This window comes from Panthera onca, chromosome A3 (genome assembly GCF_046562875.1).
Source record: "Panthera onca isolate mPanOnc1 chromosome A3, mPanOnc1 haplotype 2, whole genome shotgun sequence".
NCBI lineage: Eukaryota > Metazoa > Chordata > Mammalia > Carnivora > Felidae > Panthera > Panthera onca.
In genome coordinates, this window is record NC_138341.1 from 128,504,857 (window position 1) to 128,520,302 (window position 15,446).

The window sequence follows — 15,446 nt, forward strand, 5'->3', positions numbered from 1 at the left end:
TCAAACAAATTTCTGGTCTCACGCACCAGAAATCCATGTGAAAGTCCCATTTTCCCCTTCCCAATAGACTAAATCCAGCCAGGAAGTACGCACTACAAGGGGCTTAAAGCTACTTGAAGGAGAGCACCACCCCCCCTTTTTCACTACAATCTTCTAGGACAGGGGTTGGCAAACTGTGGACCAAGGGCCAAATCCGGCCCACTGCCTGTTTCCGTACAGCCCCTGGGTGAAGGAGGATTTTCACAGACGAACATTCACAACTTACAATCAGGAATACTACCTTTGAATTCTGATGAAGCAAAATGTTATCCCCCCAAAAAAGAATTCCATTTTTTCCATCAGACTTGTAACATTACAAAAAGGATTGTACTCAATTATTAGATATTGAATTTCATCAATAAAAAAATTTTGTGGGAATCTGTTTTCTCTCACTATACGAATAAAACACTTACATAGGGTCTTCCTTCCATTTTGCCTCTTGGCCCACAAAGCCGCCCAAGGATTTACTGACTTAGGCCCTCGGTGGGAGAAGGTTTGCCGACCCCCGCTTTGGGAACATCAATTTGAATCCCAAAGCATCCAAGACATGAAATCGTTCCTAAATGACAAGCCAAGAGGAAGAAGGGCACAGCTTCTTAAATATTAACGCACACTTTTTTTTTTATTATATTAAAATCAGGCAATGGTCTGACAATAAAAAGGCTGCTTATGGAATACTGTTATGTTAAACTTTACTTACAGGATGTTAAATCCTTAGAACTAAGGTTTCCCCCAGAAAAAGATTAATGGAAACATCGATTGCTTTTCAGACTTGATAGTTGCTGCTTCAAAAGGTGGTTTTACACAAACACTAAATTAAAAAAAAAAAAAAACTTTAGAACACAATGAATCGCTTTTATTTCGGTATGCATCCACATCTCAGCATTTAGTGGTCCTGAACAGAAAAGTGGAAAAACGCAGCAATTTGCCAGGAAGTCAAGCCCGCCAATTTCGGGGATCTGCTGTGCACACCGAGTTCTTTTTCAATCCCTGCTGAGGACCGTGAGAAACAGCAGCACCAAAACCAAAGTATGCACCGAATTCAAGGTTCTTTTTGTTCCAGTTGCCACATTCCAAACTAGACCCAAACGGATTGCAAGATGACCACATGAGAACCCTGTGTAAAACTTCTTCAATTTTTAAAAGCAAAAGCAATTACAGGAAAAGAAAATTCATTCAGAGGGATCGTGTGTGCTTACGAGTGTCTTCTGTGGCCTTTCTCCAAGTTTAACCACCAAGAACTTTGAGAGCTGGCAGGTGTGAGTACCCCTGGTGACTGTTCTTTTCACTTTATCAAAACCTGAGCTAAAAAACCGCATCAGCTGACGATGACAGCAGAGGGTGGCAGGGCTGAGGACCCAATATTCATTCCCAGGCTGGTGGAGAGTGAGTAAATGTGGTTCCAAAACTAAACGAGGGAAGTCAGAGACTCTTTCCAACCTTACCTGATGGCTTCTGGCCAAAGCAAGGAAGTATTGTGGAAAGTGTTGGGTGGTGATGGTACAAAAAGGGAGTTGAGGAGGAGGAAGGAAAAAGCAGCACCCCTCGATTAAGGTGGGGGAGAAGATATGGGGAGAGCCCTGAATTCCTCACCAAAGGCCAATTTCAGAGGGGAGCAGAGGGGGTTACAATCTATGCTTCGGCCAAGGGTGGTGGTGGAAAGTGAAGAAGGGACAATGGCTTGGGGGGGGGGTGGTGGTGGTGGGGGGCATCATTTAAGACTTAAAAAAAGCAGGGGTGCAGCTGGAGCACCCCCACACACCCAGCAGTAGTCCCACAGGCTGTGACCTGAAACCTTCACACCTACTCTAGCAAGCCACCCCAAGCTGGAGGGCTGTTGCAGGGAGGGAAGGAGGGAGGGAGGGAGGGAGGGAGGCAGGGGGAGGAGAAGGGGAGAAGGCAGAGACCCCAGGCCATGTAATCAGCAGCAAGGTGATTGTGTGATGTGTCTTTTCACAGTTGAGTTAGATGTGCCCCACCAGTTACGATGGGAACCAATTTAAATATACTTTCTTGATCCCAGAAGTTCAACTATGTGGACAGTGGTTACACTTGACAGGATGATTTGTTATAGCACAACTTATATATTTTAAACGGACAAAAAAATTAGTATCGTTTACAGTATCTTAAGATAAATTGCCTTTGAATGGGAGCTTCCTTTCCAGTACTTTGAGGTCTACAAGACGTATCTAGAAAATTTACTACTGTGGAAAATGAAGACTGCTTAAATCGAATGGGGGGGGGAGGGGGAGGGCCTGTGGTTTTTCTTTTTGATTAATTGCTGTAACACTGTCCTTCGGGCGGCTGAGGGAGTTTCATGTTTTCTTTAGACATCATTAGGCGCCGGAGCTCTTGCAGGACGACTTTGATGCTATATGAATTCTGCCACTTCGCTAGCACTGATATGGCTCTTGGGTCCACCTACAAAAAGGCAAACGAAGAAACTACCGTCAAGCTCTCAAACAAATGAATCGCTACAGGCTGGAGTTAAGCTACCGACACGAGTGAAACGCGCTTTTCAAGCTGAACATGCCAGTCACACAATGAGACCCGACACGCAGAACCCCTGCATGATCCCCTCCCTCCAGTCAGTCTGTTTTTCTGTTTGTGTCCCTGTTTGGGAGAAGGAAGTCTTGGATAAGTAAAGCCACCTTTAGAGCAATGGCTCACACACTTGGCAAGACTCAACCCAACTGGCTCTTAGAACGGTGGCCTCTTCTCTTGGGCTGGCTTGGCTGCTGCCACTGCTCAGAGCCTGTCCTTTCTCAAGTCTACACCCTGGTGGACGATAACGACGCACAGGGCAGTAGGACAGCCAAGGCAGGCGGTGGCCCAGGTCCACGCTCTCGTGACAAGGATTGCCCCAGAGTCGCAGAGGAAATTTTCCAAAGTGTGGGTGGAGTTCCGGGTTCTGGACTTCAGGTGGAACTCAGATATGACCTTAAACCCTGAACACACAGCAACAAGGCTCGTCTCTTCCCAGTCTGCTTTCAAGTCTTCTGCGTACCTCAAAACAAAGGCTTAGTTCACATGATGTTAACGTGTAAAACCCTTCAACCCTTGCTGATTTTCCCTTTGAACGAGAGCAGGTCTCAAAGGTGCAAAGCCTTTGGCAAGCAACACACGGAGGAAGAACGTATTAACATCACTTTGCTTTTGCAGCATTTACTGTACTGTTGCTGTTACTGCCTTCTTACGACAAGTGACACTGGCTTTCCATATATGGTAGTAAAAATAAGTATAAAACGAGGCCGTTAAACAGAAAAAAATGCTATGTACCACAAATAAGGCTCAGGAAGTAAAAGTATGATCCTGGATAAGATTTTGCATCTCTGGGCCTTGGTTTCCTCATTTCTACCTCATGAATGGAATGAGCCGATATCTCCAAGTGACCTGCACGGTGCTGGCCCAGAGTAAGTGTCGTATGAGTGATGAGTTAGATACAGCTGGGGAACAGGCCTTCGCCCCAAGTCCGCATATGTTCATACTGCAACGCATTTCATCATCAAAGAACCAAGGAATACACGGAATTAGGGCCAAAGTGCCCCTGATGTTAAACACGAAGCATTTCTCAACCCAAACAAGTATGGGCAGGAAAAACAACTTACCACTCCATTAGAACTATTAACTCCATTCATATTAATTTTTGTTACAAATCTTACAAAGGGGGGTGCTTCTGGGTATTTAGGTCCACATTCTATTTTAAGGCTGTATATTCGGTTTTCATAAATTGTCTGGAAAAAAAAAAGGTACAGAGACATCAGGCAATGACAAACCATGAATTCAAAAAGGCAGATCTTTTGAAACCCCATTTATTCCTGCCTGCAGAACTGGTGCATATGCTTTCTTTATACACAGGCTACTTATTTGTTAAGTTAGTAGTAACTAGTCTCCACACTAGTGTACATGAACTCTGGTCTCGGGGGGGAATAAAAAGACAGACAATTTAAAACAGTATCATTGAAATTTTGAGTTAGTATTAAGTCCAATCAGATGGACTGGTTTTTCTATTAATTTCTCTACCTTGCACATCTGTCCCATGTTCTGGGAGTGGTGTGTAAGGAGTATTCTTTACTCCGGGAAGCAACACTAAACGTCTGCTCACGCCAGGGACATCAGCCAATGCATCAGATGCCACTATGTGCAGAGCAGAGAAGAGGCAGCTCTTCGCTTCAACATTAAAGCAAAGTCAGGGGGCGCGGATGCAGACGCGAGAGCTGCTTCGCCACTCCATCATCCGTCTGGGGTTGGGCGCCACACGAGGGAGCTCAACTGCTAGGTGCCGCCTCTCCCTGCAGGCCTGACACTGACCTGAGAGATTACAGGCATTTAGTGGGTGAGGCGGGAGGCTAAAGATACCAGGCCCGCGGAGGAAAAACCTGTCCTTCAAATGCCAACGGGGGCTCTGTAGAAAAACACGGCAAAGTCCGACCCCCCAGGCCGATGGGACTCCTCGCTGCGCTGCTGCCGGCAGGCTGTTCCGTCTGCCTAGAGCGCCCTGCCCCCACCTGAGCTGCCACACCTCCACTGAGACCCAGTTCAAACATCACCTGGTCAAATGTCACCCAGGACAAGCTAGTCCCAGCCTTCTGTTCTTTTATGAAGTCCCAGTGTTATCATTTACTTGTCTGAACACCACCGTGAAAGGTGATGCCTCTCCATAATATTGGCCCCCTTGAAGGCAGAGGCCATCCACCCTCCAATAGGTCCCCCTCGCAGGTACCAGTGTTCCCACTGGTGCCTGCTGCACCAGTGAAGGCTCCTGTGTAAACAGCGACATCTAGCTGTCTTTGGGGGAAACAAATTACAGAAGACGTGATTTAAATCCTTGAAAACATTATGTCTAAGCAGTGATCAATCCCTGACAAAAAACTCAAACATGTTTTAAAATTCAGAAGGCATTCATGTGGGGCGCCTGGGTGGCTCAGTCGGTTAAGCCTCTGACTTTGGCTCAGGTCATGATCTTGTGGTCCATGGGATGGAGCCCCACGTCGGGCTCTGTGCTGACAGCTCAGAGCCTGGAGCCTGCTTCAGATTCTGTGTCTCCTCTCTCTCTCCCTCCCCTGCTTGTGCTCTGTCTCTGTCTCAAAAATAAACATTAAAAAAAAAAAAAAAAAAAAGAAGGCATTCATAATATCCCCACAGGAACCTTACACATCCATGTAACAGGGACTCCAAACTGTGACAAACCTAAACTCAATTCTGCATTTCCACCTACCCTCACTCAACCTGCTCTTCCCCTCTTCTTTCCTTGTACGTGGCACCACCATCTAGCCATTAGATAAAGCAAAACCTGGCAGCCACCTAGAATTCCCTTTTCTCTTACCCCTTACCTTCCAATCACAAGAAAGTCTCAGCTTCCGCCTCCAAGAGAGATTCCACACCCACCTGCTTCCCTCCACCACGCACCTCCTCTCAAGCACCCCCGGTCTCTGCTCTCTTGCTCCCCCTACCATCTGCTCTCCACATAGCAGCCTGACTGACCTTCCAAAAGCAAGAAGTGGCCCGGCTGGCCTAACCCCTCCAGTGGCCGCTAGTGACCCGAGAAGGAAGCCCATGTTCCTGGGTCAGAGCCTGCTGTGCACCCCTGCCTTCCTCTCTTTTTATTCTTCGCCCCATCTAGCCCCAACTTCTCTCCACCTCGGGGCCCCGATACCGGTTGCGCCTCTGCGTCCATCCCAGCTCTTTGGCTCAAGGGCACCCTCCTCTCAGAAGTCTTCCTGACTCCCCATCTGAAGTCTCATGTCAGACCTTCTTCGATAAACTCAGAACAAGAAGGGCAGGGGCCTCAACCGAATTGGTACTCAAATGTTCCTGGACTTGAATATTGCTCTTTACAAGTTAAAAAAAAAAAAAAAAAATCAGTAAACACAAGAAGGAAGCCAAAGGGACTTATGGAAAATACGATAAAAGGTCTATCCTTAGCATCTAGCATGGTCTCCATCAGCAACTACTCACTCAGCAATATCTGTTAACTGTATGAGCCCAAGTTCATCTCTGGATGTGTCCCACATTCATGCTCAATGGTTTGTCACACAATTGAAAGAGAATCTCTTATACAGAATAGTCCCTGGGGGCATGGGCTTGTGGTAATTATCAAAGTAAGTCTTTTTAAAATATTGGATCTACATTTTGGAGTTTCTGATGCATCAATTTATTCACCTGTGAGAACGTTTTACGGCTTATCAGCCTCGATACACTTTTACTAATCATTCTATTAACAATGGCATCAAAATGGTTAAGAAGGTGGACAGCTTGGTAACAGGTTTCTGATTATTCCATACATTAAATCTCGTAACTCTTGACACTATGAAGTCTAATTTAAAAATAGGCATTCTGTGACAAACTTCCTAGAAAGCAAAAAAGAAATACTAAATTTCTGACCATTGACATTCAACTGGCAATTTCACCGAAACCCACGAAAAAAATGCCTCAAGTCAAGTGAACACAGAGACACCGCAAGGGTTATTAAAAAGCCCAAAGCAAGACTTTTGTAGAAAACAGGGTTCTGGTTTTCTTCTTTTGCTCTGTTTACCAGTGCCCCAGGGACCTGTTAAAAGGTTTCGCTGAAGAAAGGAAATGCGCCCCAAGAGCTGCTAGAACATGGCACCTCTGTGAGGAACACTGTTCCAGATTTGTCGTTTGATCATGAAACGCTTTCCACCTTGTTGACATGGCTTGAGCTTCATGGGGCCATCTGGTAGTGCCTATATCAGAATGAGAAACACACAAGCTCAAACCAGCAAAGCCATTTCTAGGTATTTCCTACAGGCAGACTCATACTGATGCACAAAAATGTGGAACACTGTCCGCAACAGCAAAAATAACTGTAAACAATCAAAGTGTCCACCAGCAAGGGACTGACTCAACAAATTCGGCATAGTCATAAAATCGGGTACCTTGTCGTCTTTTCAAAGACCGAGGCCCAGACAAAGACTGCCAAGACGTGGCTCTTGGTACAGATCAAGGTGCAGAATAGGCACATCCTATAAAAGCAGGCAGACACCTCCCTCCAAGTGTGGCTATGTGAATGTGCACACGGGTTGTTTCAGGCATCAGACACTACGAGCCCAGAGCCTAGAGATTACAAACTTCTCCTGGGCCTAAACTATATACAGGAGATAATCCCAGCCTAATCATGATGAAAAACATCAGATAAATTCCAATACAGACATTCTACAAAACACCTGACCAGTATTCTCCAAAACTGTCAAGGGCAACAGAAACAAGAAAAACCTGAAATTGTCACAGCCACAGCCACCCTTGTGGGACAGGATGACAAACTATAATGTGGTATCCTGGATAGGATTCTGGAACAGAAAATAGACACGAGGTAAAAATTAAGAACACCTGAATAAAATATGGACTTTGGTTAACAGTAATCCATCCGTATCTGGATCACTGGTGGTAACAAATGTACTATCCCAACATAAGATGCTAACAACAGGGAAAGGTGGGGGGGGGGGGGAGGGGAACACATGGGAACATTCCATACTACCTTTGCACCTTTTCTTTAAGCTTAGAAGTATTATGAAATAAAATTTATCTTTAAAATGTATGATACATGAGAAAAGGAAAAGGTACTGATTGCAAAAACAAGCAAAATGACGAAATCTAAGTATATAAAAAGGTGATTCAGGTTAACCAGACAACTGCTCCTCAGTTGAAATCTGACGCAGGTATACACAAGTTATGTGTGATGCACAAGGTGGGCACATGCTACGTGAGAACGAGCGGTGGGCCCTTTAAAAGGTGAGAAATCCTTAATGGAGTGGCTCTGAAGATGGGAAGGAAAATGCACAGGAAGAGGTGTGAGAGGGGAGGTACTGAATGCTGCTCCCAGTTAATCTGGAGAGCGGGGATATGGCAGGTAGGGACAGCCCAGGAAGGGAGATACCAGCACTAGGTACTTTAACAGAGAATTTAATATAGGGAAGTGGTTAAACAGGTGTCACTGGACTGAAAAGGCAGAAAGGGATCCGAGCTAACACAGAGGGAACCGGCAGAAAGCAGTGGTGTCCCTTGGCTGGGGGAACAGAGGGAATAAGCCAGTTTTTCAGACCTAGAGGCTCAGGGTTACAGGTCTCCAGAGCTGAACTCAGACCTCTGAGGAGGCACTGTGGGCCAGCTCTGGGAGCGCCCCCTCGAGTTGGATGGAGACCCATTGCTGATGCTGGGATGAAGGGCCATTACCAGAGTGGCGTTGACAGAACAGGCCCTTCTTCTTGCCTTTCAGGCGCTCTCCTGTGTCCCTGATTGGAGGAACCCAATAGAGCACCAGCTGACAAAGGAAAAATGTAGTTTGCAGAGTCCTGGCCCCAGTATTCAAAGCAGAGCTGAGAAAGGTGGGCTTAGAGCTTAAACCGGCACCTGCAAAACACCCCTCCAGACAGTGATGAGACACAACCTTCCTTCGTAGCAAGCCTCTCCCTCTTCCCACCGGCCACCAGGGTATCCTTCTGAGCAAGCCACTGGACCCATCTTCAGGTGACATTAATTATTCATTTCTCTGACTTAATGCCGGCACCACCTGAATATTCTTCAACCTAAAGACTAAACTGTCAAGTTAACCACACAATCATCTAATGTAAAATACAAAGGAGAAAGGAGGCACTTGTTCCTGTCCATTAGACTTCTCTTCCTGCCATGTCAGTCTACATGAGCCCCTCATTGTGGCATTGAGAGCTGCTCTGCCTTCTAGCGTCTTTCAACGTCCCCAAGCATTTTCACTGCCTCCTGGGACCACTCCTCCAGGTGCTTGGTTCTGACGGCCCGTGCCCCCCAAGTCTTCCTGGCCCCAGGGCTAAGTTATTGTTTCCTGCTGCATTAGCTCTGTGCTCCCACACTGTGCCTTTTCTGCTTGTGCAGTCCAACACCAATTCGATCACCTTCTTTTATTAAATTAGCTTTCTTGAAATATCTAGCATGGTTTTCTCTTTTCCTGACACAAAGAGTTAAGGGGAACAAAGTAAACTTCTTCCTTTACATATTCTGTATTGTTTGAGAATTTTTATGAGGATATATTCACGTATCATACATGTCACATAAAGCTTTTTAAAAAGAGACAGATCAACATGCACTGATATGGAAAGACTTCCACCATCTGTTATGTGAAAAACACAAAGCTGCAAAACATTGTGTAGAGCAAGGTCTCATTTTTATTAAAAAGGATATGCATTTATGTTTGTGTACCCAAAAGCAAAAGCCAGTAGGAACACACACAGTCTGTGGGGAGTATAATGCAATGGGGGAAAGGATCGGTCTTCTTTTAGTTCACACACTTGTGTAATTATGTTTCGTTCTTAAGCATGTGTAGGGACTTTTAGAGAAGTACGTGTATGAACACACACCCAGGCTCTAACCCACGCACAAAAACATTATCTTGGAGAACTCCAGAGGCATAACAGTGTTTCTCAACCCAGGCAATTTCTGCCCAGCCCCCACCCCAACATCTGGAGACATTAATGGTTGTCACAACTGGAGGAGACAGGCGCCACTGGCATCTAGTGAGCAGAGACCTGGGGTGCTGCTGACCCTACAATGCACAAGACAGCCCCGCAACAAAGAAGGATCCAGCTCAAGATGTGAATGGCGCTCAGGCTGAGAAACTGCTCTGTAACCTGGCTACTCTGTAACCTGTTCTCTGTTGGAGACAGTTGGACATTATGTCAGAATTTTGCAAATGGCACTTGGATGAGAAACTTTAAAGCAACTCAAAGAACAAAAAGGAAAATGGCAAATAATAAGCCTCCTTTCCACGCTGGCCCCAGCCAGCTAGATCTCTTTTGAAGAAGGCAACCACTGTCACCAATTTCTTTTATGTTCTTCCAAAAGTACTGTAAACACAGTATATGTACGACCTCCTGCTCTCCCCCACCTCCTCAGTGGCAGCATATTCTATACTGCCTTGTACCTTCCTTTTCGCCCTTAAATATCATGGAAAGCATTCCAGTTGAGCACACATAAATCTGGCTCCTGTTTTTTAACAGCTAAACAGTACATACTATGGTCTGCTGAAAGACACTGAGGTGGTTTCCAATATTTTGCTACTACTGAAAATGCTGCATTCAATAATTTTGTACATAGGGGCCTTTGGGCAACACATTAAAAAGAGCGGAGTAAATTCCTAGAGTTGCTGCATCACTTTTTTTTTTTTTTTTTTGCTGGACCACTTTTGATGGGAAGATTTTCTTGTTGAGTCATACAGCAGCAAAAATACAATAGGGAGATAAGTTACTCAAGTGCTCTATTTAGATACTAATAACTATGTTGATATTGCAAAGTCACAGTTTGTCCCTTGTATAAGGGATGCTAGTCATAAAATAGACTGGTCACAGGAAGCACCCAGAAGCAGACAGTTCCCTTTACAACTTTGCTTTTAACCTTGGGGATCCAGGGCAAGCATAACAACAGGGATAAAAAAAAGAAAAAAAAAAAAGTCAATAACAAGCGCTGGTGAGGGTGTGGAGAAACCAACACCCTCATGTACTGTTGGGTGGGAACATAAAATGGTGCAGCCGCTTTGGAAAACAGTCTGACAGTTATTTAAAATGTTACACATAAAGTTACCATATGATCCAGGCACTTCCACTCCTAGGTATATGCCCAAGAGAAATGAAAACATATGCCCCCACAAAAACCTATACACAAAATTCATAGCAGCATTGCTCATAATTGGCAAAATATGGAAAAAACTCAAATGTCTGTCAATCAATTAATGAGTGAAGAAAACGTGGTCTATCCACAAAATGGAATGTCATTCAGCCATAGGAAGGAATGAGCTACTGGTAAGTGCTGTAACATGTATGAACCTTGAAAACATGCTAAATAAAAGCTCGTCACAAAAGACCACATATTGTGTAATTCCATTTATATGAAATGTTCAGAAGAGACAAATTCACAGAGACAAAAAGTAAATGAAAGGCTGTCAAAGGGGAGGGATGGGGACGGGAGACAGAATGGGAGTGACTGCTGATGGGGGAGGTTTCTCTCCGGGGTAACGAAATGTTCTGAAATTACTGACAGGTGCACAATTCTGACTATAATAAAAACCACTGAACTGTACACTTTAAAGGTGTATTCTACAGTTTTCAAATCCTAGGACATAGGAATTTTTACCTCAGTAAAGCTGTTATTAAAAAAAAAAAGAAAAAAGAAAAACGAATGTGTGGAAGGCAGGCACTGTGCGTACCGCAGCCACTCACTGCAAGTTAGCTCCCTACGGAAATCACTAAAGTGAAACTCAGGGTCATCCAAGGTGTTGTAGGTAGAACAGAATATTTTCAATGGGATTTGGTGGTTCGTTTTGTTCATTCATTGTTTCACTGTGTAACTCAGCAGTATTTAGTAGATTCTCAATGTTGTACATTGGTTCGTTCTTAATTTGTTAGAACCTAAAAATCAGTCGGTTGATTAATAAATCTATTGAACAACTACCTGATTCTGAGTCATCTCCAGGTGCTCTGGAGAGTAAGGGGGAGGGAAGAATATTCTCGTCCTCGAGAAACCTAACCCATTCTCAGGAAGAGAAGAGATGTAGTGAAGGAAGCTGTCAACCACGCAGTGGACTCTCAGAGACAACGAGAAATGATTTCCATGAAGAAACTAGCTTTCTAGATCAGGTTTCCCCCAGTATTTTATAGATCCATAAATCCTGGTTTTCAGAGATTAAAAAAAAAAAAGATAAACAAATGAGTAAAAATAGCAAATTGGATAGGTTTTCAAAACCCAAAAAACCAAAAGTACAGGGTCAAAAATGACTCAACAAGTAACGTTGAACGGCAAAGCCAGCCATTCACCATCAGTGTTCATGACGGTCCAAGATGAACATCAGATGGTCCTAACACTTAGTGAGCATGGCCCTCTTCCTTGTTCCAGCCGGGACCACATCCCACGGGTCTTCCTACTCCCCACAGAGCTGGTGGAGGGCCTGGGCAGGCAGTGAGAAGAAGGAGAGCACCAGCATCTTGAAGCACAAGCAGGAGGAGGAAAGGTCTTGCTCCATTCAGGCAGAACCTCCTATTGTCTGCAACAAGTGTCACATCGCAGGAATCTGTTTCTTCGCTCCTACGTTAACTGACTGCTTAACACTCCAGGTAATTCTCAAATGGGAACAGAGGAAAACTCACAATCTAAGCAGCGGGGAGACAATGTAGCACAGTGGTTAGGAACACAGAGTCTGGAGCCAGGACCCCTATGGGCATTAGCAGCTACGGGACTCTGGGCGAGGAACTTCATTTCTCTATTTCCTCACCTGTAAAACAAATGCAACCAGAGGCTGAACCTAACTACAGGAGAACCTAACAACAGGTTCTCATGAGAGCTAGATGACATTTCTTGGGGGTTTCACTATGTATGCTAAAACAAAGTCAGCTGGCACTATGAAGCCTGGAAACTCTCACAAATCACGAAACTCTAAAGGAGAGGTCAGTTTTCTCATCCCCGTTGTCACTGTCTTCTTCCCAAAGGCCTCTGGGTCTCCAAGTGCCTGGAACAGACCAGAGCCAACCAGGCAGGCAAGAAGCCTTTGCTGAACAGCCCGATGAATTAAGATATGGGTGCATGGGTCCCGACCTGGGACACAGTGAATGAAAACCACAACTGTGAAGGCCAAAGTTCGTTTCGACCGGGTCTTCTCAGAACCCTGGCTGTATCTGGAGCCTTGTTATCTGATAAGCCCCAGAGTTTGTTCTAAACTACATCTGAGGGTGCAATTACCTCAAACCTCACTGTCTACAGTGTCATGTAAATTCACACTAGGAGTCTAAACAGGTTTTTGCTTACCATGTGGAGGGATTAAACAGCATCAGAGGAGGTTCAAATATATAAACTGAAACTGGTCAAAAAAGAATAGCCACATTTCAGAAAATATACCATTGGTGAGCTTTTTCCGTGATAAGGCTAATATTTCTTAAAAGGAGGCACAGTGAATTTAAGACATTGACATTTATAGCCGTAGCTCGACGCTTACTCTTGGAGGCCCAATTATCATCCCTGTCCATCTTGTAAGTGTCATGTCTTCGTCATCTTCTAGACCCCAGCTAACTGTGCCATCTCCTACTCCTTTCTGGCCTTCTTCCAGTTCTTCCAACAGTCGAAAATTGCGAGGGACTTTTACTCCTAAAATAAATGGAAAGAAATTCAAGATACTAGCAACTCCAGGGGAACCTGTAAGCCTAGATCTAGCTGCTCGTTATTACTCCGTGGAAATACAGATGCTAACATGCAAAAAAGGCCGAAAGTCGTCGTCCCTTAAACTTGTTCCCAGGGCTTCCGGTACCGACCAGGGTAACCACAGGAAGGGGCACGTGGTTTTGTTACAGGTGAAGCGACGACTGAACCCAGCCTGGAGAGACACCCCACCCCCCACCTCCGTAGCTTTGATAAACTTCATCGAGAGTTTACGTGTCTAAATGTTGATCAATTTGGCTCCACGATAGTTGAAAACCATCAGTATCAGTATCATGAATACGAAGTGCCTTGGAAGGGAAGAGGCTATTCCTTTCATTTTGCTCTTATCATGCATTTCTGAGGCTAAGGGTGTGCTCATTTGCTGGAACAGACTCTCAAACTACCTCAGGAGGAACAGCCACCGTGGCCGCATGAAATCAAAACGGTGTCCTCTTGATCAGCTAAGAGTCACCTGAAGGCGCCAAGGATAAAATTTTCAATTACTGAAGCCATGGTTTCTCTCTTGTGAAAAAGCCCAAAGAGGGTGGCTAGTTCTCTGATTCGTTTCCAAAAATCCCAAAGCCTGGTAAGTAGCTCAGGGAAGAAACCACACAAACCCATCCCATAAGTTTCAAGCCACTATACCTGAGTTCAGGCTGAGGCTTCGGCCATTTCTGGGTGTTTTCCGGAACAGAGCCGAAGCACTGGGGCCAGGTGGGGGACGAGGTCGGGGGAGGGCAGGGACACCGATTTTCTTCCTGTGCCTGGGCACTAAGCAACTCTCCCAGGGATGCCTTCCCAACCGATCCTGCCGGCTTCTCTCTCCTCCTACCTCTCTCCCTGGCATCTGAACTATTACCTCTGGAAAAAGCTTCAAATTCAGGCAAGTTCCAAGCTTGCCTTAAATTTGCCTTAAATGCTGAGCCCCCAACCGGCCAGACTCCCAGAGGCAACTGAGCAGCACTTACCACGTAACTCTGGAGAAAAGCCCACTGGAGGGACTCCAGCCTGGGAGGTGTTCCCAGTATATCTCAGTGTTTCCCAAGGTGGGACTCCCGCTACTATTGGTTCAACTGGAATAAATACTTGAGCATCTGCTAGAGGCCAGGCACTTTTCTAGGCAATGGGGGGAACAAGCAGTAAACAAAACAAAAACGCCTGCCCCCACGGAGCTTACATTCTAGTGGGAACCACATAATGACAAAACAAAAATACAAATCACGTAGCGTGACAGCCTGTGGTGTTGTGGGGCAGGAGTAATGGGGGAGGAGCTAGGATTTTCAATGGGGGGATCAAGGAAAGCCTCACTGCGACCAGGTGTCATGGCTAAAGAGCCGAGGGGAAGGAGCAGGACTTCTGCACAGCCGAGGAGAATCTCCCAAGTAGAGGGAACAGCCAAGTGCTAAGGCCCTTAGGTGGGATCTTGCCTGCAATGCTGAAGAGCTGCAAGATTCCAACTCAGCTAAATCTGAGTTAGTGACTTGGAAAAGCAGTAGGCGCTAAAGGGCTCCAACTATTGCTGGCCTGAGAAGCCACTGGAACTCTGAACAGAGGAGGCACAGGATCTGACTTGCTTTTTCAAATAGGCTTCCTCTGACTGCCGTGTGCAGAAGACAGTGAAGGGAGCCGGGCCTTACTGCAATTATCCTGGCAAAGGAAAATACCGGCTTGAGCCAGTGAAGGTAGTGAGAAGTAGCACAATTCCAGATATGGGGGGGGGGGGGGGTCTAAGCTGGTAAGATTTGCTGCCAGATTGCCTGAGAAGCACGAAAGAGCAGCCGATGATGGTGGCTCCCAGGCTTTTGTCTGAGCAAGTGGGAGGGACTTGCCAGGGGCGGTAGAGGATTTTAGGTGGTACAGACGTGAGCACTCACTTTGCAGTCAGGCCACCTCTCTTTTTTAAATGTTTATTTTGAGAGAGAGAGAGAGAGAGAGAGAGAGAGAGCAAGGGAGGGAGAGAATCCAAAGCAGGCTGTCAGCACAGAGCCCTGTGAGGGGCTTCATCTCATGACCTGAGCTGAAATCAGGACTTGGGAGACTTAACTGACTGAGCCACCCAGGCGCCCTGTCACGTGTTGATTTTTAGGAATACTTTAAGGCAAGTCATGTTATACTAACTTCCCAGGTACAATGATGGTGAAAACAATTTCCTTTTAACATAAATGTAAGCAGAAGACTCAGCTGACTGAAGGTAATATTAAGTAATACAGATAGTATTTGAGAGGAAACAGAATAAA

General features: G+C 45.5%; 1 protein-coding gene across 8 annotated transcripts in view; it reads right to left on the minus strand.

Moving 5' to 3' along the window:
* Positions 1-873: 873 nt before the first annotated feature.
* The window catches only part of UBE2V1 (ubiquitin conjugating enzyme E2 V1), a 30,734-nt gene continuing 16,161 nt past the window's right edge, over positions 874-15,446 (minus strand). For 2 of the 8 annotated variants that reach the window (XM_060620042.3, XM_060620036.3), the window contains exons 2-4: positions 13,010-13,158; positions 3,648-3,773; positions 874-2,460 (exon numbers count right to left, since the gene is read on the minus strand). In XM_060620042.3, coding sequence (XP_060476025.1) covers positions 2,314-2,460; positions 3,648-3,773; positions 13,010-13,158 — 422 coding nt within the window. In that variant the 3' untranslated portion in view covers positions 874-2,313. The other 6 variants (XM_060620066.3, XM_060620064.3, XM_078443968.2 and 3 more) reach the window with 5 other exon arrangements.